General features: G+C 44.9%; 1 protein-coding gene across 1 annotated transcript in view; it reads left to right on the plus strand.

The window, feature by feature from the left end:
* RBM20 (RNA binding motif protein 20) overlaps positions 1–27,253 on the plus strand; it is a 71,131-nt gene that overhangs the window by 23,671 nt on the left and 20,207 nt on the right. Inside the window, exons 5-8 of the mRNA XM_007941604.1 lie at positions 496–639; positions 2,740–2,871; positions 17,961–18,040; positions 20,057–20,726. Coding sequence (XP_007939795.1) covers positions 496–639; positions 2,740–2,871; positions 17,961–18,040; positions 20,057–20,726 — 1,026 coding nt within the window. The remainder of the gene's footprint in view (positions 1–495; positions 640–2,739; positions 2,872–17,960; positions 18,041–20,056; positions 20,727–27,253) is intronic.

Consider the following 27,253-nt stretch of genomic DNA (forward strand, 5'->3'; position numbering starts at 1 on the left):
TCAGGTAGATACACTCCTTGGAGAGAACAATCATGGGAGAAAGAAGGGCTGCTTATGCACAGGGAGACAGCTCAGGGGGCAGGAGTGCATGGAGGGATGGTCACTGGGAAGAGGTAACTATGGGGAGGAGGTGGGAGGGGAGCTGCTGCATTGTGGTAAACTGTGGTCAACGTCATGAGACAAAGTGTATGTGAACCGCTGTATGGAAAGTGAATCTGCTCTGTAAATCTTCACCCAAATCACAAAAAAAAAAAAAAAAAAAAAAAAATCCTCTACTGGCACCTTCAATAATCCCCTATGTTAAAAAAAAAAATGTTGCAAATCTTTAGAGATGGCATAAAACAGTGATATTTATTTTATGGATTCTCTTTTCTGCATTTATTTTATAAATGGCAGCTTTGCAACCATTTTTTGGGGGGGGAAGATAGCCGGTAGGAATAGAGGGAAAGAGGGGAATGTCTTTTGAAGACCAGTCATGCTCTTTTTTCCCATTAGCTTGCACAGCGTAAAGCAGGCATTGGCCGCGTGGTGCACATTTGCAATCTCCCAGAAGGAAGCTGCACTGAGAATGATGTCATTAACCTGGGGCTGCCCTTTGGGAAAGTCACTAATTACATCCTCATGAAGTCCACTAATCAGGTAGGTCTGGACACTTTCACATTAGCATGTTTGGGATAGGCCCCAATTATTGGAGGCTAATTATATAACTTCATTTTTTTGTTTAAGGAAGCTGTTCTTATCGTAAGGAGGTGATGCACAGCTGGTCCCCTGTTGGTACTGCACAGAGGCTTTTGGTGGTGTTGCTATTTTGTTTCACTTTTATCTTTTCAGCCTTGTGATGGGTATAGCCCTTTGTGGATTGTCTCCAGGTGAAGGGGTGCTTTGCAGTGGCTGTTCATTAACATAAGCACCTACCTGACCCCTAAAATAAGAATCTATGGGCTTGAGTCTCTTCCTGGGTTGCCAACCTCCTGCATAGTTTTACCTTCTAAGCTTCTCATATTCAGCAGCCTGGATTGGGAGTCAGTTACTCGAGGACTGGTTGGAACAGGTATTTTTATTGTTCCTGATGTTAGACTCTAAGGCTCTTGGGTGTTGGAGCAGAACAGTAAATGGGAATTGATGGATCTCTGTTAAGTATAAGGAACTAGGAACCCTTAACCCAGGAGAATTGACTAAATATGTTTTCATTTCTGAAGTCAAAAGGGGAGTGTATACAGTGGATGGTCAGAAATCAGAATATCTTACTTTTAATCAGTATTTTTCCTTTCTGAATCAGAGGAGCAGGCATGAGAAGTTCTTTTCTTAGCCAAGGCATGAACTTTGGAGACTGAAAGTCACCCCAGATCATCAGTGGTCTTCCGCCCTCAACGGGGCGTGGGCTACTCTCTTGTCTCTTTGTTCCCAATACTGAGGAACTCTATTTTGGTGAATATCCAGAACTCAGCTTGCAACATGAGTGCAATGAGATTCACTGGCTTAATATTACTCCCTTTTGACAGGTGAGAGCTCGAGGTGCTAACACGTTTGCATCAAAAAAGAAGCACATAGACAGCTGGGTGGCAGAACTGGAAATAAAACCCTAGAGAATCTTGACCTCTTAGTTCTGCCGTGACCATGTGGAGAAAGGCAGTACAGCTGAAATTCACAATAGATGTGAGGAAAGTGGGGAGAATGGGCTTGTTTAGACTTTTTATGAATTCTACCAAGAAATACTCATTCAGTTCAAGGAAATGAGAGAGTAGGGGCTTACAACGAGGGCTCCATTGTCACAAACCTCCATGCATAGAAGGGAGCAGAATCAGTATGTTGTCTGAATATACAAACCAAACAAGTCTGTGAAACAATCACAGTAACAAATCTACTACAGCAGCTTCTGGGGCAGACTGACAGGTCTGCCAAAACACTCTACTTAGAAATCTGTAGACAGATTGAATGGAAAAGCCCTTTTCTTTCTACATGCTTTGTTAGAACAGGGTAGACACAATCAGGTTTTTTCTCTCTAACTCCCGTGGACATGACCTTTCCTTGAGCCTGGAGGTTGGTGAGCCTCTGATTTCTGGACTATCTCTCTTCTTTGCAAAGAAAGTAGGGGCTCAGGTAACCAGGGCTCTATTCTGTCTCCCACCATAGGCTCCACCCAGTAAGCTTTGTAGGGTCATCCCAGGGCCACGTGTGCAACAGGCACACTGGGACTGGGAGTTAATGGACCCATCCCATCCCGGGGGCCTTCCATGGTGTAATATAGCCCAGGATGGACATGCATAATTAAGAAGTACCGTGTAGTAACCATGGCAATGAGGAGAGGGGCTATCTTATAATGAGCTCTTTTGGTGAAGTTAATAAACAGGTCTCTTTGAACAGATGAGATCAAAGAGAGCTCTTCCTTGTACTGAATTTTTTTTTTTTATTGAAGTATAAAATATATACTCTAAAGTGCATAAAGGCCACTAATCTTAAATGGAAAATGCCATAAATTTTTTACATGGGTGCACCCATGTAATTACCACCCAGATCAAGATACAGAATGTTTCCAGAAACTCAGACTGTTTCCCTGGTACTCCATCCCAGTCAACCCCACCCCCACCCCAGAGAGAAGCACACCTCTGACTTCTGTCAGCATCTGTTTGTTTTGCCTGTCAGTGAATTTAACAAAAATGGAATCATTACCTTGTACTGAATTTTGTTGAAGATGGTTAAAGTATGGAAGTCCATTGTATGTCCTTCTTTGTTTACTAGGCCTTTTTAGAGATGGCTTACACGGAAGCTGCCCAGGCCATGGTCCAGTATTACCAAGAAAAATCTGCTGTGATCAATGGTGAGAAGTTGCTCATTCGGATGTCCAAGAGATACAAGGAATTGCAGCTGAAGGTAACGCACTCTCGAGTTTAGTTGGTCATTCAGAAAGCTTCAGCTGGGATCTCCCACCGTCAGGTACTAGTCTAAGTGCTAGGAAGGGGAGGGCAGGGCAAGACTCAGAGATTACTCACTGCCTTTGGGGATCTCGTGGGAAGGCAAGCCATTACAACACAGCAAGGAAAGTGCTTATTGATGGAAGTGCAGCATGCAAAGGGATGCTTGAGACAGGATGACTAACTGCCTGAGGGCCATGGGAGATTCTACAGAAATGTATTCCATTTAACAGAGAAAGTGATGCCTGTACTGGGTCCTGAAGGCTGAAGTTAGAGGGAAACGTGGTTGCTTTTCAGTAGTGGGAGTTCTAGGCATAAGCCGCTGAATCCATTGTCTTTCTTTGCCCAAATAAGTCTTCACTCTTTCTTCCTCCATCCCCACCCTCAATTTCTTATTCTCTCCTTTCTCTGTATTTATGTGTTAAGCCCAATACAAGTCATTTTAAGTGTCACATGAATACATTGGCCATTTTCAGATGCACCCATGGATTTTCAGGGATGAATTCAGGGATTTTTGTTTCATTTTGTTTCTGTTTTAGTTTGCTCAATGTTTCTCTTCCTTTCTTTATTTTTTGTTTTACTGTAAAGTAAGACACATACAGAAAAGTGATTACATATATGTACAGTTTAAAAAGTAATCATGGATGAAATTCATTATGAAAGCACCACCGAAGTCAAGAAGTAGAACACTGAGAGCGTCCCAAAGCCCTGGGAGCCCTTTCTCATGCTCAAGCCCTCCCTCCCCACTCTTCTGACTTTGAGAATAATCATTTTCTTGCTTTTCCAGATAGTACTACCATTTACGTATGCTCTCTAAAAATTACAGTTTAATTTGCCCAGTTTTGAACTTTAAATTAATGGAATCTTACTGTCCATGTTGTTTTGTGTTCTGCGTCTTTCAGTGAACATGTTAACCTGTGTTGTTAGATGTATCTATTTTCATCGTTAGACAGTTTCCATTGTATGCCTATACAATTTGTCCATTCTAGTGTTGATGGACAATGTAGGTTGTTCCCAGTTTTAGGATATTGGGGACAGTATTACTATAAACATTCTTAAACCGTGTGTCTCTGGTACACATGTGCATCAGCACATAACTGTTGTTATTTGCCATTGATTCGGACCTGACTCATAGTGACCCCTCCTTGGGTTTCTGAGGTAGTATCACTACTGAAGTAGATTGCCCAACCTTCCTTCCGAGGAGTGGCTGTTGGGTTTGAACCGCCAGCCTTCTGGTTAGCAGTCAAGTGCCTTAGGCACTATGCTACCAGAGCTCCTAGCACATAACTAAGGGTATGTAACTAAGAGCAGAATTGCTGGGTCTCAGAGCATGTTCACCTCACCTTTACTAGATAATAGTGAGATCTTTCTTTATGTTGTCTCAGATACAGACTCCTGCTAGTCGTGTAGGAGAGTTCCCAAGGCCCACAGTCTTGGTAACACTCTGTCCTGTCCAGCTTTTAAAATTTTGCTTCTCTGGGGAGAGTGTATTAGTATATTATGGTTTTATTTTCCTGATTATTAAATGAGGCTGAAAATTTTTCACTATACTTTCTGGCTATTCCATCTGGATCTTCTCTTAGGGAAGTTTCTTTTCAGGTCATTTGCCATCTTTTCCTTTGGGTTCTCTCGTCTTAATAGTTTGTAGGAGTTCTTGTAAATGGAGTACTTGTACTTTGTCCATTAAGTATTTGGATTTCTTATAATTAATGAAATTGTCATGTTTAAACCTAATCACCTTATTTTATGCTGTCTACTGTCTCACTTAGCAGATGTTTTCCAGTTCTCTTCAGCGCATTCCATGTTGACTCACAGCTCATTTGGTTCAAGATCCACAGCCTTTAATTTGCCTTAAAGATTGAAATCAGAGGCAAAGACGCAGTAGTTATTTCTAGCTAGGACTAGCATTCTGACAAGTCTACATACGTGGGTCAGTAATATGTCAACCAGTGGCCAACATCCTTATTCTGCTTCGCTTAAGCTCTTTTGCCAACAGTTCTGCTTCAGGCAGAACCTGGCTTTTTTTGTTGTTTGTTTTCCCCTCTGACTAATGAGAGCACATTACTTTTCTCAGACAAGTAAACGATCCCACCCCATTCTGTACACAGCCAAAAGTCTTATTCTCCTGGACTCTCCCCAGAGAACAGAATTAAATTTCTGCAGTGAGTTCCCAGTGGAGCTTTGGTCTCAACTGAGATGTTGTCATAGTTTCTAATTAGGATTAACAGCAGTCATCAGCTTCTTAAATTAAAGTGCCTGGACCCTGTAATACCTGACAGAGGAAGATGGTTTGGGGTGGTGCAATAACCATAGGTTATAGAGGTCAAATAGTCAAGGTTACATTCAGCAGGTGTTTCTTGAGTGCCCATGGTGGACAGGACCTGGGCTGGGTGCCTTGGATATGGAGGTAGAAAGCTTGCAGAGGAGCTCATGGTCCTCATGGTAGGCGAGGAGAAGCATTTAAACATAAAACCATCAACAACCATGTGATCTCTGCCAGACTGGAGGGTTTGGTGCCCGTTTAAGCTCCACCCCTCACTGCTTTAAGAACTTGGAGAGTTGCTTAACCTCTTGTGCATCTCAGCTTTTAGATCAGTAAAGATTTGTTGGTTGTTGTTAGATGCCGTCAAGGTGTTTTGACTCACAGTGACCCTGTGTACAACAGAACAAAAAGCTGCCCAGTCCTCTCCATCTTCACAGTTAGTGCAATGATAGAGCTCATTGTTGCAGCCACTGTGTCAGTCCATCTCCTTGAGGGGCTTCCTCTTTTTCACTAACCCTCTGCTTTACCAAGCATGGTGCCCCTCTCCAGGGACTGGTCCCACCTGACAACATGTCCAGCGTACATGAGAGAAGTCTCGCCATCCTTACTTCTAAGGAGTATTAGTGCCTAATGCATTTGACTGCTAACTAGAAGCCTGGCGATTCAAACCCTCCAGCCACTCCCTGGAAGGAAGACTGGGCAATCTACTTCCCTAGAGATGCTGACTCAGAAAGCCAAGGAGGGGTCTCTGTGAGTCGGGACCAACTCGAAGGCAGTGAGTTTGGTTTTTGGTTTTCTTCCAAGATAGATTTGTTTGTTCTTCTGGCAATCTGTAGTATATTCAGTATTCTTCTCCAACATCATAATCCAAAGACATTAATTCTTTTTCCGTCTTCCTTTTTCATTGTCCAGCTTTTGCATGTATTTGAGACAATTGAAAAGACCATGGCTTGGGTCAGGATCACTTTAGTTCTCCAAGTGACATCTTTGCTTTTTTAACACTTTAAAGAGGTTTTTTGGAGCACATTTGCCCAATCCGGTACATCTTTTGCTTCCTTGACTCCTGCTTCCATGGGTGTTGACTGTGGATCCAAGTAAAATGAAATCCTTAACAACCTCAATATTTTCTTCACTTAGCATGATGTTGCTTGTTGGTCCAGTTGTGAGGATTTTTGTTTTCTCTATTATCCATTTAATCCATGCTGAAGACTGTAGTCTTTGATCTTCATTAGTAAGTGCTTCAAGTCCTCTTCACTTTCAGCAAGTGAGGTTGTATCATCTGTATTTTGCAGGTTGTTAATGAGTCTTCCTCCAATTCTGATGCCACATTCTTCTTCATATAGATTGGCCTCTCAGATTATTTGCTCAGCATACAGACTGAGTAAGTATGGTGAAAGGATACAATCCTGACACACATCTTTCCTGATTTTAAACCATGCAGTAGCCCCTTATTCCATTTCAACAACTGCCTCTTGGTCTATATACAGGTTCCACATGAATACAATGAAGTGTTCTGGAATTCCCATTCTTCCCAATGTTAGCCATAATTTGCTATGATCCACACAGTTGAATGCCTTTGCATCATCAATAAAACACAGATAAACATCTTTCTGGTATTCTCTGTTTCTAACCAAGATCCATCTGACATCAGCAATGATGTTGCTTGTTCCATGTCCTCTTCTGAATCCAGCTTGAATGTCTGGCAGTTCCCTGTTGATGTAGTACTACCACTGTTTTGGAATTATCTTCAGCAAAATTTCACTTGTTTGTGATATTAATGATACTGTTCGATAATTTCCACATTCCGTTGGATCACCTTTTTCCAGAATGGGCACAAATACAGATGTCTTCTAGTCAGTTGGCCAGATATCTGTTTTCCAAATGTATTGAGATAGACAATTGAGTGCTTACAGTGTTGCATCCATTTGTTGAAACATTTCAATTGGTATTTCGTCAATTCTTAGAGCCTTGGTGGTAAAGTGGTTAAAGGATTTGCTTGTTAACTCAAAGCTCAGCAGTTTGAACACACCAGATACTCTGTGACAGAAAGATGAAGCAGTCTTCTTCTGAGAAGATTTAGAGCATTGGAAACCCTATGGGGCAGTTCTACTTTGTCCTAAGGGTCACTGTGAGTCAGAATTAACTCAATGGCAGTGGGTTTGGGGTTTTTTGTTTCTTTCTTTCTTTTTGTGCTAGTGTCTTCAGTGCAGATTGGACTTCTTCCTTCAATACCATCGGTTCTTGATCATATACCATCTCCTGAAATGGTTGAACATCAACCGATTCTTTTTGGTATGATGACTGTACTCCTTCCATCTTCTTTCGATGCTTCCTGTGTCGTTCAGTATTTTGCCCCTAGAATCCTTCAATATTGCATCTCGAAGCTTGAATATTTTCCTCACTTATTTCAGCTTCAGAAATGCCAAGTGTGTTCTTCCCTTTTAGTTTTCTAACTCCAAGTCTTTGCACATTTCATTATAATACTTTACTTTGTCTTCTCGACCTGCCCTTTGAAATCTTCTTTTTCACTCTTTTACTTCATTATTTCTTCATTTTGGTTTAGCTACTTTACATTCCAGGGCAAGCTTCTGAGTCTCTTCTGACATCCATTTTGACCTTTTCTTTCTTTCCTGTCTTTTTAATGACCTTTTGCTTTCTTCATGTATCATGCCCTTGATGTCATCTCACAACTCGTCTGGTCTTTGGTCATTAGGGTTCAATGTGTCAAATCTGTTCTTTTTTTATTATTATTTTATTTTTATTGTGATTTGGGTGCAAGTTTACAGAGCAAATTCATTTTCCATGCAGCAGTTCATACAAATTTTGTCTCATGTCATTGACTGCAATTCCCCACAATGTAACAGCTCTCTTCCCACTTCCTCCCCATAGTTACCTCTTCCCTGTGTCCTTCTCTCCCATGTACTCCCACCCCCTGAGCCGTCTCCCTGTGCAAACACTGCCCATCTATTCTCCCATGATTGATTTTCCCAAGTAGTATATTTACCTGATGTGAATGTTCACACCATATGCCTGTCTATTGTTTGGCTGGAAGCCACATGAGTGAGTTCAATTCCAGACCTGAAGGGTAGCTAGGGGCCATAGTCTCAGGGATCTCACCAGGCTCATCAGACCAGCAAACCTGGTCTTTTTTTTTTTCCCATGATTTTTGAGTTTTGTTCCACATCGTTCTTTCATTCTCTCCAGGATTTCTTGCACCAATCACCCTCCGAGTAGTTGACAGTGGCAGCTGGACACCACCTAGTTCTTTTGGTCTCGTAGTCATATAGGCTGAGGATCACATTGTCTACCAGTCCCTTGGACTAATTGTTTCCATGTGTTTTTGGTTTTCTTCATTCTTCTTTGCTCTGGATGAGGAGAGACCCATCGTTGCATCTAGATGGCTGCTTGCAAGCTTTTGAGTTCCCAGTCACTACTTACCAAAGTATGCTGTAGAACAATGTTTTTGTGTAGTATGTTATACTAATTGAGCTTGATATCCCCTGCTACCAAGGTCTTGAGCTGAGCCCACAGGTTCAACTACTGACTTCCTCTGGGTAGCTGGCTATGGACAAGAAGCCACCACAGCCTTGTCCCTTGTCAACTCAACTATACACCTGGACATTCTTTCTTTTCTTTTTTTTTTTTTAATTGTGATTTGGGTGAAAGTTTACAGAGCAAATTCACTTTCCATACAGCAGCTCACATATACTTTGTCTCATGACATTGACTATAATTTACCACAATGCAACAGCTCCCCTCCTACTTCCTCCCCATAGTTACCTCTTCCCTGTGTCCTTCCCTCCCATGCACTCCTGCCTCCCAAGCTGTCCCCCTGTGCATACACAGCCCTTCTATTCTCCCATGATTGATCTCTCCAAGGAGTGTATCTACTTATTGTAAATGTTCAGCTCATGTGCCTGTCTTTTGTTTGGCTGGAAGCCACAGGTGTGGGTTCAATTCCAGACCTGAAGGGCAGCTAGGGGCCATAGTCTCAGGGATTTCATCAGGCTCCATCAGACCAGCAAACCTGGTCCTTTTTTTAAAAAAAACAATGATTTTTAATTTTGTGCCACATTGTTCTCCCACTCAATCCAGGATCTCCTACAGAGATCCCCCTCTGAGTGCTTGACAATGGTAGCCAGGCACCATTTAGTTCTTCTGGTCTCATAGTCACATAGGCTGAGGATCGCATGGTGTACCAGTTGCTTGGACTAATTTTTTCCCTGCCTCTTTGGTTTTCTTCATTCTTCTTTGATCTGAATGAGGAGAGACCCATCATTGCATCCTGATGGCCGCTTGCAAGCTTTTAAGATCCCAGTCGCTACTCACCAAAGCAGGATGTGGAATAATACTTTTGTGTAGTATGTTATGCCAATTGAGCTTGATGTCCTCTGTGACTATGGTCCTGAGCCCACAGGTCTGACTACTGGCTCCCGCTGTGTAGCTGGCTGTGGCCAAGAAGTGACTACAGCATTGCCCCTTGTCAGCTCTACTATATACTTGGGAATTCTTACAGAACATACATATACACTTGTAGAAACATTGTCTGCCAATCCTATACTATGTGTTGGGCACACTTCCCCCTGCATAGACATACCTAATGGTTCAGCCTGTCCACCCATCTCTCCCCCTGTATATCAATGTTTGCCTTCACTGACAACGTAGTGCAATAACAATGATATTTACATCTAATTGAGTCATGGTATACTGGGTGAAGTAGAATGCCAAGCATTTTATGACCTTATCCACTTTAATTGTGATATCAGTTCTTTCACCCAGGTTTTATTATTTCAGTTTTACAGATGAGGAAGTGGAGGCTAATAGAAAAACTTTAGTAACTTGCCCAAGATAGTAGTTACTGAAAGAATCATGATTAAAATCTAGGGCTGTTTTGGTTTCACACTGTTATCTTCATCCCTACATTGTGTGGTTATGATCGCCATTGTCCAAATGAAAAGATAAGAGACATCAATAATTTTCTTAGGGTCACTCTAGCCAGTAAGCAGCAGAGACATTATTCCAATAGTGCTTGTCCTCAAATTTGAATGTGCATGCCGATCCCTTGGGAGGTCTTGGCTAAAATGCAAGGGCTGGGCTAGGATTCTGTATTTCTAAAGTGCTCCTAAGAGCTGCTAATATTAGTCCTTAAACACACTTTGAGTAGTAAAGGTCTAGAACATATTATTTTCTAAACTTTACTAAGTCTTTTCTGCTCTCCACGGTACAAGTGTGATGACCTCTCAGGGTCATTGTGAAGGTCACATGGAATAACATATGTGAAAGCATCATTAAGCAAGCTTCAACTGTGTAGTAATGTGTGTATTACGGTCCCTAAATTGACATGAATCAGCTAGTACTGTCTCCACAAGTAACAGAAGTTTATCTTAATTAAGCATGTTGGCTTAAGCCAAAAGAGCAATTTATTGGTTCATGTAAATGAAAAGTCCAGGAGTAGTCCTGCCTGAAGGTACAGCTCCGGTCAAGGACCAAATGATATCCCTCATACTTGGTTTCTCACCATTCTGCCTTCTGCTCCATAGGCGTTTTGAGAGCTCCCTGGGACAGCTCTTGGCAGCCCCAGGCTCACTCTTCTAGGTGGCCTGATGGCTCAGTGGTGGCTGCAGCTCTGGATTCACATCCCCCCATTTCCTTCAACAAGGAGTACCAGTCTTTCCTGCTAGCTCCTGTGAAAGTCTTGAGAGCCACTCTGATCAGACTAGCTTAGTACATGTGCCCATCTCTGGACTAATCCGTGTTTCATCCTAGGAGCCAGGGGTGGAGGCCCACCCAGACCTCTGGAATGAGAGGAGGAGGAGTGCTGCCATGAGGAGAAAGAGAATGGCTACTGGGGAGGTCTCTGAACCCAAGGGCCACCACAAGGGGCATGGTGATTGGGGCAGGACTTGCAGAGGTGAATGGTCTTTCTCTTACTTTACCTTTTTGCCCACTTGGCAAGGTGGAGAGAAAGCTGACATTTTAAAGCTTTTTTAGCTCCTCTCGTAAGTGATATTTCTTCATGCCTCTATCTTATCTCCCCTTACTTGTGGTGGGGGGGCAGGTAATGTTTCTCAGGGTGTTTGAGGTGGAATGTTCCATGTAATAAATAAATAAATAAATAAATAAATAAATAACCCACTGCCATCGAGTCAGATCTGACTCATGGGTTTCCAAGGCAGTATCACTATGGAAGTAGATTACCCAACCTTCCTTCCGAGGAGTGGCTGGTGGGTTTGAACCACCAGCCTTCTGGTTAGCAGTCAAGTGCCTTAGGCACTACACCACCAGGGCTCCCTCCACGTAATAGATATGTGATAAAAGTGCAGAAGGAATGAGAAAGAGATAATTTGAAGGAGCAAAACATGTTTTCCCTTGGTATTAAGGAATTAAAAAAAAAAAAATTAAAGCCCTTTAAAGTGTTACCAAAGTCCCTGGGTGGTGCAAATGGTTACATGCTCCGACTACTAGCTGAAAAGTACCTCGAAAGACAGGACTGGTGAGCTTGTGAATGGCCACGCCGTGAGCACCCTACGGATCGGTTCCACTCTGGCGTACATGGGCTTGCCGTGAGTTGGAATCAACTCCATGACAACTGACAACAGCAACGAAATGTCACCGCTTCCTCAGCCCTGGTCTCGTTTGCCTGCATAACAAGCATGTCTTGAGCACTTACTGTGCGTTCACTGGGGCTGACCCGCAGGGTTAGTTCCCGGCCAGTGCACCCCATGTATAGCTACCACCCATCTGTCAGTGGGGGATGGTGTGTTTCCCTGATGCTGAATGGGCTTAATGCGGCTTCCAGACCAAAATGGACTAAGAGGAAATGCCCGGGGACCCACTTCTGAAAGTCAGCCATTGAAGACCCTGTGGACCCCAACACTCTGATCCCCAGCCAATTACCAGATGGAACAGGACAGGGCAGCGCTTAATTCAGTTGGTGGAGGAGAGGCAATGGGTTTGAGGGTAGGGAAGGGGTGATTCAGTGGCAGCTAACAACAACAATGACATGCACCAGTATGGCCTTCCCAGTTGTTAAAATATCAAAACCCTTCTGTATTGGTTGATAGAGTCTCTGGTCCAAGTCCCCAAATGCTCTTCTCATACCTCCTTCCTTGCCCCCTCCCTGAGATCCCTGGGCTTTCCTATAATCCAGCAACTAAAGGATAACCAGCAGGGACAGTGAGGCCACGTGGGCCTCAGACCCTGAATTGACCAGGGCCTGTGCAGTTCTGGTGGTTGGATATTTTGAATATGCTCATGTCAAACTTCAGGGCCCACTAGCTAGGGTGGAGGGGTTTCTTCAGTGGGGCAGGGGTTTGGTTTCCAACCTTCACCTGCTTTCTGAACTACCTTTGTGAAAATTTTCTAGAAATAGGGTTGACCACCATGTAAATCAAAGGGTCATCTGCATGCCTTTGGCTCAGTGTGGAGTGTCATGGTAGGAAGTTCCTGCCTTGAGGGAGAGCACAGATAAAGGCCCTAGAGCGGTAACCCTTTGGCCTCATACCCTTGTAGGTTTGGCTGGGTGGCGAAGACTCTACCCACCAGGTCATAGGAATGTTGGCTGCAGCGCTCAAGTCACAGAGTGTTGGCTATAGTGTTCAAGTTTCTCATGGTCTTATGCTGGTTTCCTGCCTGTAGACCTGGACAAGAATATTGGACTCTTCTGGGTTGTTCTGCAAAGACTTCTCTTATAAGGAGAGCATCGTAACATCTTAGATGCAGAAGGAAACTTGGAGTAATTTAAACAAGTGTCTTTCAGTCACTGCATCAGAGAATCATCAGGAGTTATTTTCAGGTTCTCTGGCCCTGAGATTCTTATTCAATATTTGGGGCTGGGGCTGAGATAGTTTCCAAGTGGTTCTGGGGATCGAGGGTCGGTTTCTGAACCACTGGTTTCACCAGCCTTCTAGCCACAAAGACAGCTCCTGAGAAGGAGTCTTGTGAGTGGTCCATAATATCTTAGTTGGTAAAAATGAAATCAGCAAATGATGATTGGAGGTCTTCTCTAGGTAAGTTGGCTAAATGTATGTAAGAATGTATATAGAATGAATGTAAGAGGTAGTCCTTACTTGGGAGTTTGCAATCTAACTGGAGAGACAAGCTATTTGCAAAATTACATAAGATTTAAACATAAATGCATCAAGTTCAGAAGATACTACGGAAGTTGAGTGACAAAAGGCAGTGTGGCTTAGGAGTGTAAAGAAGCGAGAGATTACTGAGCAGGGTCTTAAAAGATAAGGGGAATTGCAATGATGGGTCTCTCCTTGTCCAGAGCAAAGAAGAATGAAGAAAATCAAAGATTCAGGGAAACAATTAGTCTCAGCAACTAGTACACCATGCGATCTGCAGCCTATATGACTATGAGACCAGAAGAACTAGATGGTACCCAGCTACCTCTGTCAACCACTTGGAGGGGGATCTATGTAGGAGATCCTGGATAGAGAGGGAGAACTCAAAAATCATTTGAAAAAAAAAAAGGGAACCAGGTTTGCTGGTCTGATAGAGCCTGGTAGAACTACTGAGACTATGGCCCCTAGGTCCTCTTCAGTTCTGTAATTGAACCCACATGTGTGCCTTCCAGACAAACAAAAGACAGGCATATGAGTTGAACATTTACCTGAGGTAGATAAACTCCTTGGAGCGAACAATCATGGGAGAAAGAAGGGCTGCACAGGGAGATAGCTCAGGGGGCAGGAGTGCATGGAGGGATGGAAGAGGTAACTATTGGGAGGAAGTGGGAGGGGAGCTGTTGCATTGTGGTAAATTGTAGTCAATGTCATGAGACAAAGTGTATGTGAACTGCTGTATGGAAAGCGAATTTGCTCTGTAAACTTTCACCCAAATCACAATTAAAAAAAAAAAAAAAAAAAAAAGATAAGGGGAATTTACCTAAACAGAGAAGGGACTTTCAGGCAGAAGGAATCAGGTAAGAAGCAGTCTCATAAGGCTGGAAAGCACAGTAGTGTCAAGAATTGACAGGCTTGGGCTCTGATGAATTCAGAGTTCGGAGTTCATCTGGAAGGACTCAGCATCTAGCCTTGCCCAGGACTCTTGGGATATGTAAAACAGCTGTGGAGCCATCAGAGGGCACTGAATTTTCTGGCAGCTCCTTTCCTGTTGGTCAAACCCTCCGTGGTTCTAACGGTGTAGCCTTGCCATGCCCTGAGGCTATTGGTGGATACCAGATGGGCCTCATTATCACCCTTTATAGGTGAGAATGTGAATCCCCCATAGACAAAGAGCCTTGATCCCCAGTGCCCCAGGCCACTGGGGCCCCAAGCTGGGGTTGCTCTTCCTGGATTGAGATTCTCAATTCCTGGTGCCACCCTCAGTGTACATTAATCCTTCCCTAGGACTGCAGGGGACTTGGAATCTCACTTAGTGATGGTCCCCTGTTGACTGTGGAGCTGCATCAATGTTATTATGAATGGATGAAAACTTCTACGATTTAAAAGGTAGGGAAAAAGGATGGGGAGTCAGGTGAAAGAAGCTGTGGTAGGGTAGGGCCTAAGGCACTTGATTCCTAACCAGAAGGCTGCCAGTTCAAACCCACCAGCCCTTCCTTGGAAGGAAGGTTAGGCAATCTACTTCCATAGTGATACCACCTCAGAAACTCAAGGAGGGGTCGCTATGAGTCAGGTCTGACTCCACAGCACATAACAACAACAACAATACAATGGATTCACGGGGGTTCAATATACTGTTATCTCTACTTTTGTCTATGTTTGAAATTTTCTACACTAAAAAGTTACCCCAAATTTCATCCTAGAACTCTTCCATTCTCTCTTGTTTCCATTTTTCCCAGGTGAGTACACCTGTATTTCACCTGCGGCCTTTACATCTTTAACGACAGGATGTAGAGAGGAGACCTAAAGGGAAAGTTGAGGGGATTTTCTTGGGACTCTGAGAAGTCAATTATATATCTGAAAACATTTGGCCATGTCTCTCTCCTTCCTAGATGCCTGCTGGCAGGGCGTTTGGTCCAGAGAGTACCGAACATTTTGCAATGATCACTTAAGACAAGGGAACTGGCCCACTGATCCTCAGAAGGGCTCACATGCCAGTGATGAACAGCCCTGGTGTGTGGCTATTTGCAGATTGTCCTGTTCATTGGTCAGCGCCTTCTGAAGCACTGGCCTCCCATCCATCCATCCTTCCATCTTGGAACTAATGGCATGGAGCACCTAGTCCATATAAGGCTTTTCACTGGTGCTGTGTGAAGATGAACAATGTGGGGGACCGTGGCCTGAATATCAGTAACTCCAGAGGGTCCGGGGCTGAATGTGGCTCCAGGGAGATAGTCTGTTTTGGGGAAAAATAAGGGGCAAGGACTGTTTAAGCCAAAAAGAGGCTCTTCTAGTCCCCAGAAAGGCACTCCAAATAAGCCTCTTGGTCCTGGGGGACTGCATGGGCTCCTGCTCAGGGCATCCCAATGGCTACTTACTACAGGATGCTTTCGTTTATGGTGTCTGAATGGCCAGCTCTGCCCTCACCAGACGGGAAAGCCATGGGACAGAGAATGAAGTGTGCTGTCTGTGATGACCATGGTGCTGAGGGACCTCAAGGTCCTGGAATGCCTCTGACTCTGACTGTGGCTTGACTTTCCCCGAGCCCTGCTGGTCCCAGCCCCCTCACCCCCATCCTGGCTGCCCCTCAGGAATCTACAGATGCTCAGCTGCTTTCAGAGAAGGCCACCCTCCCCTCACCCCAGGCTGTCCTGGCTCTGGGCTAGAAGAAATGGCCAGGAAGATTTCAGGTTCCCCAGGAGCAGAAGAAGATCGTTTGAGACCTTGGGGACTCTTTTTTTTTTTAAACTGCAGAAAGTCCTTTATCCAACCTCATTGGGGAATTTTTATTATTCTGTTCTAAAAAGTTGCTAAGGTACATTTAACCCAGTTTGGTGGCACATTCTTTAGCCTTCGCCTTTTCCAGCTTGGTAGTGGGAGTCACAGATTTGGGACCCAGCATTTGCCTCCCTGGTGATGATCACAGATTGTGGTCTTTGTACTTGGTCCTGATGGTGCCAACAGCTCTCCAGAGCTCCATTTGTACGTGTGTTGGCCTTTGTGAAGGCAGTAATGCTGCAGGCTGGCCTTTCTCTGATGATACAGTAAGGAGCTTCCATTTTACAGTTCAATGCAACCAAGCAGGAAGAAGACCAACTCAGTGGGAGCCCCATTGAGTGCAATCACCTCCAGATGAGCCTTCTTGCTCTACTCCAAGGTAGTGACAAAAACCCCAACTGAGGGCAGGTTGTCTGGCATGGGGTGAGGGTGAGGGGAGGCATCTTGAACTGCAGCTTTCTTTTCAGCCCAGGGCAACAATCTCAGGTTCTTTATTTGCTTGGTCTTGGATCTCTGCATGAAGTGCTAGTTGACGCCAAGGTCTAGGTGATCTGGTTAATTACAGGTGGCACTTTCACACACTTTTTAGGGGATCAACCCTTATAGCCTCATATGTAAGAGGCCATTTGCCAAAGCAGTAAGGGCTCTGTTAGGGTGGATATCCTGACCAGTTCCTGGGACTTTTTCTTGAATAGGGAATTTACTGGCTTCTTGACTCCCTCATTTTCATGGCCACAGGGATGGGGGCCACCATCTTCTCTTGGTTGCCTTTTGGCATCTCGAGAACCAATACGAGAGATCTCTGCCTGCCTTGAGTATTTTGTGTTCCTTTGGTAGGTCCTGCACCTCTTACCCTGAAACCACAGGCTGCTCCCTCTTCATCTCTCCTTTGCTCCATGCTTTCTCCAGCCTAGCCCTCAATCTAAACAGTAACACAGGCAAGCAGCCATGTCACTCAGAGTACTCAGAGAACTCTAGTCACAGCAAGCTCACTTCACATCTCTGGACTTGTCTTCCAGCCTGTAAAATGAGAAACGTGATGATGCTAATGTTTGTATAGCTCTAAGGTTTCATGATTCTTTATTAACTTCATAGGGAAAAAAAAAAAAAAATCAAAGATAAAAAAGAGTTGAAAAAATTTTTTAATAAAACTTTCAGAAGTTGGTATTACAGAATGAAGTTTTAAAATCATTTTGTAATCGATCCCTATACCACAAAATCCACCCTGCTGATGTATTTTATGTCAATGGATGAATTCTGTGTAGTCTTTGGGAAATGCTCTTGGCCTTTCTTTTGTGCTTGTGAATTTCTTTTTGAAATCATTGGTTGTTTGCCATTGTTCTGTTACTGTTTGTCTGTTCTGGCTTTAGGAAAGGGCTTTGCTTGGGGTTTAGGGCCTGGGAGTGGTCGTGTCCCAGCACAGCCTCCATTTGGTGACCTCTAGCACTGGCAGAGCCTTTGGGCACTTTACATTCTCAGCTGTGAAATGTGGCTCATGGTGCCTGTACTACCTACACAACAGATTTTTTTTTTTTTTTAAAGCATCAGATGACCCCTGAGGATAAATACAACACAATCAGCTGTTGAAGGGAGCGTGGAGCATGGAAAGGATCTTGGAGTTAAAATGTCCACTGTTGAGTTCTGATTCTATAACTATCTCTGTGACCTTGAACACACAACTCAGGAGTCATTATCGACTTAGACAAAATGTCACTGGTGCTCCTAGAGTTGTGCAAGGCACAGAGACTCTGCCTGAACCTCTTTGGGTTTCAGTTTCCAGATGTGTAAAATGTGGAGGCTACGTTCTGTGACCTTCAAGCCTCCTTCCAAATTTAAATGCCTTCCTCCCTTCCCTTTCCCCTTCCACCCTCCCTCCTTCCCTCTTCCCTTCCCTCTTTCTCCCTCCCTCCTTTGGATGGTGATCTCTTTGACTTTTTCTAGAAACCGGGGAAAACTGTGGCTGCCATCATCCAAGACATCCATTCCCAGAGGGAGAGGGACATGTTCCGGGACACAGACAGGTGAGGACCTGGCCCTAGGTCTCAGGGAAGGTTCCGGGCAGCTGGCATACTCTCCTTTTCTTCCTCCTCAGGGGTATTTGAGTCAGGCCCTGCCCTGTCCATCCGCCTTTCCGAGCAGTCCAGTTCAGAAGTTCTGCTGAGGTGAAAGTTCAGGACAATGCAGAATGCCGGGTTTCCTCTCAGCTCTCTTCTCCTTTTCTGGAAAGGAGTGCAGGGGGAGTTCTGTTAATATTTGTCCCTTTGGGGCAAGTGCACTCTCCCAAAAACAGCTTGGAGGAGTGTGTGAAGAGTGAGTGAGCGAGTGAGTGTATGTGTGTGTGAGTATGTGTGAGTGACTGTGTGTGTGAGTGCGTGAGTGTGTGTGTGAGAGTGTGTGTTGTGTGTGTGTGTGAGTGAGTGTGTGTTGTGTGTGAGCGTGTGTATGAGTGTGTGTGTGTGTTCTGCGTCAAGCCGACTCTTGGTCTTTCATGCAGAAACAGGAATGTAGATGATCCGGAAAACAAACAAACTGTTACCTGACCAGTCATTACTGTTACTCTGAACATTCAATGCACTTAGCGTTCCAACCCATTCTTGCAACTTCAGTTTGTGCCCATGGCAGGCTGGGGTGACAAGTTGACCACAGTACTCTCCTGCAAAGATGGTCCCAATGGAGATTCAAGGTGAAAAACTGTGGGCATGGGCCTGGCTGGCACAGCCTGTGCTCCTTTCCCAGGGCTGCCACAGAGGGTGCTCTAACCTCACTGTAGAGGGCACGAGCCCAGGATGTGTCCTCTGTGATGGGCTGTACAGCCTGGTCTTCATGAACTACATCCCAGCGGCCCCAGGTCAGTGAGGGTTGCATGGTTTCCTTATATTTGGGCACCAGATAGAAAATTCCCGTCCCTTTAGAATATCAAGAATATGAGTCAGTTGACTTGCTTGATGACCAAACAGCCTTCACAGTGTGTGTCTATAAATATCTTTGTATGTAACTTACCACTGAGACCGGGATTTTCATGTGTTTGTTTGGCATTTCTAAAGACATGCATAAAGCCACACTGTACAGAGGCAGTTCTGTGGCAGAGTGGAGGCAGGACTAAGAGATCTTGCTCACAACCGTGGGTGGGCAGGAGTCATTTTTTGGGTCCCAGTTTCTTTATCTCAGACATCAGCATGTCAGACCTCTAAGGTCTCTTCCAACCCTAAAATACCTTCCTAATTTGTGTTTAGAAGTCTGATCCCTCTCCCCTGCCCTGCCAGTAAATAGTGGCTTTCTTCCATGCCCTGGATCTGAATAAATTGAAAGAGAAATGAGCAATGGGTCACCTTGACGCTGATAGAGACCAGGTGGAAGAGTAGCTTCAAGCCTTGGAACCTGAGGCCAGCTACCTGAGCTTTCGGTTTAAGCAGTCTTACTCACCAGGCTGGACCAGGACAAGCCTTACCTTGCTGTCCCACCTCACACACACCCCAGAGAAGAGTCCTGCTTTCTGACTGGAGCTCACTTTCAAGAGAAAGAAAGATGACACTGATAGCCAAAACTATCCAGTTATTCCCCCCAATGCCCATGAGTGGGAGGGGCACACTGCAGTCGGAACTGTGCTTAGTGAAAATGCCTCCCCACAGAAACCAACCCAAACAAACAAGCTGCCCTGAAGTCGATACCGACTAATAGAGACCCCATGTGGGTCAGAGTAGAACTGTGCCCTAGAGGGTTCTCAGTCGCCAATTTTAGCAAGTAGATCATCAGACATTTCTTCTGAGGCCCTTCTGGGTAGACGTGGACCTCTAAACTTTCAGTTAGCAGCCAAGCATGGTAACCATTTGTGCCACCTAGAAACCAGGCCGGAGGAAAAGGCTTTCTCTCTGCCCTCTCTGTCGTTCTGTAAAGTTTTGAGTGAAGGGTGTATGACCAAAGAGTGTTGTATGCACAGTATATGTGAGCCTCTGTGTATCTATCTGTGTGTGTGTCAGGTGGATAGGTATGGGTGTGGGTGAACACATTCTAAAGCTGGCTCCTTTGCTCCCTCACAGATACGGCCCAGAGAGGCCACGGTCCCGCAGTCCGGTGAGCCGCTCGCTCTCCCCCAGGTCCCATACACCGAGCTTCACGTCCTGCAGCTCTTCCCACAGCCCTCCTGTGCCCTCCAGGGCTGACTGGGGCAACGGCAGGGACTCGTGGGAGCACTCTCCCTATGCCAGGAGGGAGGAGCAACGAGATCCGCCCCCCTGGAGGGAGAACGGGGAGGACAAGAGGGACCGGACGGACATGTGGGTACATGATCGCAAACACTACCCCCGGCAACTGGACAAAGCCGAGTTAGATGAGCGACTGGAAGGAGGGAGGGGCCACCGAGAAAAGTACCTGAGGTCTGGGTCTCCCAATCCACTCCACTCTTTGTCCAGCTACAAAAGCCGGGAAGACAGCTACTACCGGAAGGAGCCCAAAGCCAAGTTGGACAAGTACTCAAAGCAGCAGCAGGATGCTTCTGGGAGGTCCAGGAGGAAGGATGAGGTCAGGCTGCGGGAGAGCAGGCACCCTCACCCTGAGGACTTGGGCAAGGAGGATGGGCTGGAGCCAAAGGTCACAAGGGCCCCTGCAAACACCAAGGCCAAGCAGAGTGAGAGAAATAAAACCAAGAAACCCGGTAGAGACCAAGAAGGAGCTGATGATAGAAAAGAAAGCAAAATGGCAGAGAATGAGGTAATGATGCAATATCTTCCATTGGTAAGGCCAAGCAAGTCCCAAAGGAGAAACCAAACCTGTTGTTGGCGAGTCGATTCCAACTCATGGCAGCCCTATAGGACAGAGTAGAACTGCCCCTTAAGATTCCCAAGGCTGTGAATCTGTATGGAAGCAGACTGCCTCATCTTTCTCCTGGAGCAGCTGGTGGGTTTGAACATGACCTCTTGATTAGCAGTTGAATGCTTTAACCACTGTGCAACCAGGGCTTCACCAGGGAGACCAATAGAAGCAATAGTAATCATTTAAGGACAATGCACAGGCATTTATTGAATGTTAACTCTTTGCTAGGTACTGTGCTAAACATTTTATCTCAGAATTAAGGCATTTAATTCTCACAGCATTATTACATATGAGGAAACTGAGGTACAGAGAGCCTGAGTTATTTGTTCAAGGACATGTGGTCAGAAAATGGTAGAGCCAGGATTATAGCCAGGCTATCTGGCTATGACTTCCACTACACCCTGGTGCCTTTACTAGAAGTTACGGAAGGACTTGGCACAGGGGCCTCTGTGGTCCTGTTTATCCAGGGTGGAGTGGCCCTGAGGTGTTTGCACCCACAGAGTGTGCCAAGGAAGATTATATCTTTGGTCTACTCAGTCCTCTCTCCTGTCAAAATTATCTACCAATCCTGGGGCTTCAATGAGAGGTGGTAAAGGAGAAGCAGCCACCACCCACTAAATTATACTGGATGCCAAGGGCTTGGCATGTTTCTCTAGACAAAGTCAGCTGCCCACAGTGTTTTACTTCCACTTCAATAAAAATGCACAGCAGTTAGCTGCACCCTTCCATCCAGACATCTGAAAAGACTTTGCAACCTGTACCAGGTAGAATCAAATAACCTGGGTATACTGGAGAGTTGTCCACATTCCATGCAAAGGACACCCAGCAATCCTTGTGTTACTTCAGTTCACTTTGTGGATCATGAGAAGGACTCTGGGTACCAGATTTGTATTCTAACTTCCCTGTCACCAGAGCCTCTTATATTTAAGTAGGGGAGGGTAACAGAGGTTGTGGGGTCTGCATAAAGAACTGAATTTTCTTAGTCCTTCATGCATATCTTCTAGTCACCCTGACCTGGGAGTTGGTGATAACTAATGAGCCCAGATAATGAGCCCAGTGGTCAACTCCACAACACTGAAGAGTCATATTTCTGGCCAGTACATCAGCATTCCTTCCCCTGCATTGGTGGGGGAATGTACTTTCCCAGATTGTGCTAGGTCCAGGGTCCCAAAGGTGAATTGGACATAGTCCATGTTATGGCATAAAACAAGGTCTGATGCTGAAAACAGACCTATAAAAAACACCTGAGATACAGTGGGACACATGCTGGAATTGAATGGTGGACAAGCTGCTATGTAAGCAGTTATGAACTCTGTGGAGGAAAGCTGCATAGATGAGGTGGCATTTGAGCTGGGTATTGCAGGTAGAGAAAAAGGAGTTTGGGATTCTTAGTAGAAGCAGCAGCAAGAGCAAAAGTCAAAAAGAGACTGTTTTGAAGAATCTGGAGATACTAGCGTGGCTACAGTCTTAGGACATATCAAAGGATGATTTTTTGAAAAATAAAATCATCCCCTTCATGCAAATATAAAATGAATACATGGCAAAGATTTTCTTTAGATAATCATTAATGCACCAAGATGTAAAAAAACAATTAAAAGGAGAAGCCAAAGAGCACATACACATACAGGCAGTCAGGAATGCTACAATGAGTTTGCTAATTCTGGCAGTCCTGGGTCAAGAATGTCTAATTTATGGACAACCCCTTCTTGCCCTTTAGTGTTATATAAATTTGCCCTCACGTTGAAACAATTCAGTCAACTCCTGCTCACAGCAAATTCATCACAGTCACCTTCATTTGCTGCACACACAGCTTTTAAATAACTGAAAAGCCTTCGAGCCTTTTCTTGCACTAACCAAACTCAAAAGGAAACTCACTGTCATCAAGTCAATTCTAACTCATAGCAACACCCGTAGGGTTTCCAAGGCTGTAAATCTTTTTGGAAGCAAACTGCCTCATCTGTCTTCTGTGGAGCAGCTGGTGTTAGTTCTTTCACTAAAGTAAATAAAAACCATATGTCCCTGGTTGGACTTACCTACAAATTCTTAAAGACACTTAGGAATGGATCTCAATCATAACCCAGGACTGCCCATAGGTGTAAAACTGGCCTCTTCCATCAGGGCCGGGAAATCATTTGCATCTCTATGAATAGGATTTGTTTACATTAATATCAGTTTTCTGCAATTTACAGAGATGTGAAATAGCTCATCCTAAGATAATGAAAGGTGTGGACCCCAATAGAATCAAATAACCTGGGTATACTGGAGAGTTGTCCACATTCCATGCAAAGGACACCCAGCAATCCTTTCTGCCCATTTCAGAGTCTGCCACAATTTTTCCTGACTGGCATAACCAAATTGAACCAAACCCACTGCCATCGAGTCGGTTCTGACTCATAGCGACCCCCATTGGGTATCCAAGGCAGTAAATCTTTACAGAAGTAGATTGCCTCATCTTCCTTCCATGGAGCAGCTGGTGGGTGTGAACCCCCAACCTTCTGGTTCGCAGTCAAATGCCTTAGGCATTACACCATCAGAGCTTCTTCCTGACAGGCATAGCAGGGAGAAAAGCAGGAGATGAAATTTAAAGGAGTGGGGTCAAGAAGGGCCTTGCTTCACTGGGGGCTTAACTGGGTCCTGAGGACCTGGTGAACCAGGGATTGTCTTTAAGAAGAGTGTATATGCTTGGAGGTGTCCAAGGAGCTGGAGATGGGTCCGTGCCTTGAGAAGAGGCACAGCGACACAGAGAAGCAAATGGTGGAAGGAGCTGAAGCCTGGACTTTAGATAAATGCCCACCTACAGCCAGTCTGCTAACCCCCCAGCAAAGGAGTGCAGCTGCCCCTTTGCACTCCCACCCACCCTTATTAGACTATTTGGTAACCTCCTGCTGCTTCACCTACCCTAATTTGCATCATATTGCCTGTTTAAGGTGATGGGGACTATAGGCTAGCTTAAGGGGGCTTGATGCAAAAAAAAAAAAAAAAATTCCAGAAAATCCTATGGGTTTTCCCATAATTCTGTCCCTCTAGCTAATTCTCCTTCTCATAGCCCTAGAGTGGGGTCAGTAGGGACTTGTTGGGGCCTCAACATGCAGTCTAACCCTGTTGAAATAACAGCAGAACCAAGAGTTTGTATTACCAATCTCAAAAATGGCTGTATCATGAACTTGAAAAAAATCCAGATCCCCACAGAGTTATCCCCAGAGTGGGTCACAGGCAGCAACTGAATTTGGAAAAGAGGCAGCAGGGCTAAGGATGATTTCCTTGCTATTCCTCCACTAAACCAGGTACCTGTCACCACAGGGCCTTTGCACATGCTTTCCCTACCTGAAAGGTCCCCTTCCCTCTTGAAGTCCTCACATCTGAATCTTTACTCATCGTCATTGTCCTCACATCTTCTGAATCTTTACTCATTGTAATCTTCCACAAGGCCTTTCTTGGCCACTGCATAACATCCCAACACCCCCAGCCAACTTCTCCCCCTTCTCACTTACATGTTTTGTTAGCACTTCATTTTATTTCATGTCTCTCTTCTCCACACACCCCCCCCCAACTAAATATAACCTCCATGAAGGTGGGAGTTTTTGTCTTTGTTGCTCTCTGTTGTGTCTCCAGACCCTTAGACTAGGGCTTGGCACGTAGTGGGCACTCGATAAGTGTCTTTTGAATTAACAAATGACTGAACCAGAGTCTGAAGGCAAAGGTCTGGCTTTTGAGAACCAGGTCACGCTCTGTTCTGTGCCTCGGTTCTTGTTTGTAAAATGGGTATGATCACAAAGGCTGTTGCAGGACTTAAGTGAGCTTGTGCTCGTTAGAAACCCGAGATCTCTGGAGAAAGCACCTGTGGTGGAGTGGCCAGTGCTATGTTGCTCAGAGCTGTATGTGGCCAGGGCCGTGCAAGAGACCCAACACTGACCACAATGCTGGAGGAAGAAGGAAAGAGATCACTAAAGCAAGAAAACAAGCCAAAGAAACTTACTGGAAGGGGAGAGCGTGAGTTATAGATTCAGATGCTGTGTTAGCGTCCTAGGGCTGCTGTAACAAAAACACCACACAGTTGGTGGCTTTAAACAACAGAAATGTATTGTCTCCCAGTTCTGGAGGTTGTCATTTGAATTCAGGCTATGGGTAGGGCCACGTTCTCTCTGAAGGCTCTAGGGGAAGATCCTTTCTTGTTTCTCCAGGCTTCTGGCAGCTGCAGCAAAACTCTGTTGTCACATGGCCATTTCCCTCTGTCCGTCTCTTTGTGTCTCTTCTCCTCTTCCCTTTAATAAGGACACCATTTAAATTGGATTAGGATGTAGCCTACTCCAGTGTGACTTCATGTTAATTAATAGCATCTTCAAAGACACTTTTTCCAAACAAGTCACTTTCATGGGATTAGGGCTTCAACATAACTTCGTTTTCTTTTTTGGCTTTAATCTTTTAAAAAAAAAAAAAAATTATTGTGGTTTGGGTGAAAGTTTACAGAGCGAATTCATTTTCCATACAGCAGTTCATACATGTTTTGTTTCATGTCATGACTGCAAATTCCCACAATGTAACAGCTCTCTTCCCACTTCTCCCCTATAATTACCTCTTCCTTGTGTCCTTCTTTCCTATGAATTCCTGCCCCCTGACCTATCTCCCTGTGCAAAACACTGTCCTTCTGTTCTCCCATGATTGATCTAAAGAATGTATCTACCTGATGTAAATGTTCACCCAATATGCCTACCTTTTGTTTGACTTGAAGTCACAGGAGTAGGTTCAATTCCAGGCCTGAAGGGTAACTAGGGGCCATAGTCTCAGGGGTTTCTTTTTTGGTTATCAGACCAGTAAGCCTGGGCCTTTTCTTTTTTTTGTGATTTTGAGTTTTGTTGCACATTTTTCTTCCACTCTATCAAGGATCTCCTGCACTGATCCCTTTCCGAGGGGTTGACAGTGGTAACCAAGCACCATCTAGTTCTTCTGGTCTTGTGGTCATATAGACTGAGGTTCGCATGGTCCACCAGTCCTTTGGATTAATTGTTCCCATGCATCTTTTGTTTTCTTCATTCTTTGCTCCAGATGAGGAGAGCCCAATTGTTACATCTAGCTGTAGAACAATGTTTTTATGTAGTACGTCATGCCAGTTGACCTCACTGTTCTGTGACCATAGTCTTGAATCCACAGGTCCAACACCTCACTCCATCAGGGTGGCTAACTGTGCCTAAGAAGTTATAGTAACTTTGCCCCCTGTTCTATTTATATGGACATTCTTACAACACATTCAACATAACTTCTTGGGGGATATTATTCAAGTCATAACAGACTCTTTCCCTTCTGGAAGAGAAGCCAGACAGGTGACACAAAAGAGTGAAGCCAAGGGGGACCATGGCCAACTGAAGAGAGGGTGCCTGTCTGTTGGAGGCACCAGCCAGTGCTTAGCTCTATTCTGTGGCTGCCCTTCAAGAATGTCAGCCCCTGGCTTCCAGATCTGCTATTTCTTAGAGTAATACAGAATCTGTATGAATTTCCTGCGTTGTAGAAACTGTATAGACCAAAACATGTCTGTGGGCCAGATGCAGCCCCCACTATAAATAACCCATATGAGGGAGAGAGAGAAAAACCACTTATGTGCTGTGTGGTGCAACAGTTAAGCACTCGGCTACTACCCACAAGGTTGGTGGTTCGAATCCACCCAATGGATTCATAGGAGGAAGATGTGGCAGTCTGCTTCCCTAAAGATTACAGCCTTGAGGGGTGCACCTCTACTCTGTCACAGGGTTGCCCTGGGTAAATCCACTCAGTGATACCTAACAACAGCAATAACATGCTCGGTTCAGATTCCAGACAGAGACCCATGCTTGCCGGAAGGCATATATGAGCTGCTGTCCACTCCAGCTCCTCCTCCTCCACCACCACCACCACCACGCATCTCCATTCTTTTACTGACCAATATCCACAGAGCCTCGCACACTCAGGCTGCAGTTGTGAGTGAAAATGGAAATGACTCCTGATCTCCTGGGGCTCAGCCTAGTGGAAAAGACACACTAATCAAATAACTCCTCAGCTGAACGGCAGACTGACTGCCAAGTGCTAAGAAGGAGGTGGCCATGAGTGCCTGTAATGCGTCGGAGGCTTCCTTTGGTTAGGACATGACTATTAAGATGTGAAGGAATGGTGGGTATTTACTAGATGAGACAGAAGGAGAATAGTGGGAACAGCCTGTGCAAAGGTCCTGTGGCTGGAGGAAAAGAGAGGCCAGTGTTGCTGGAGCAGAGAGTAAGGCTGATTTGCCATCAGGGGCCACATGGTGCAGGACCTTGCAGGCAGGTGAAAGATTGTTGTCTTTATCCTAAGTGAAAGAGGAAGGAGATGAACTATTTAAGCAAGAAGATGTGGTTGTACAATTTGGAACAGTCACTCTGGTTGCTTTGAGGAGTGTAAATTTGGAAGGAGGGCACAGA

Source organism: Orycteropus afer, unplaced genomic scaffold (genome assembly GCF_000298275.1).
Source record: "Orycteropus afer afer isolate SDZICR_OR568_19922 unplaced genomic scaffold, OryAfe1.0 scaffold00082, whole genome shotgun sequence".
Lineage (NCBI taxonomy): Eukaryota > Metazoa > Chordata > Mammalia > Tubulidentata > Orycteropodidae > Orycteropus > Orycteropus afer.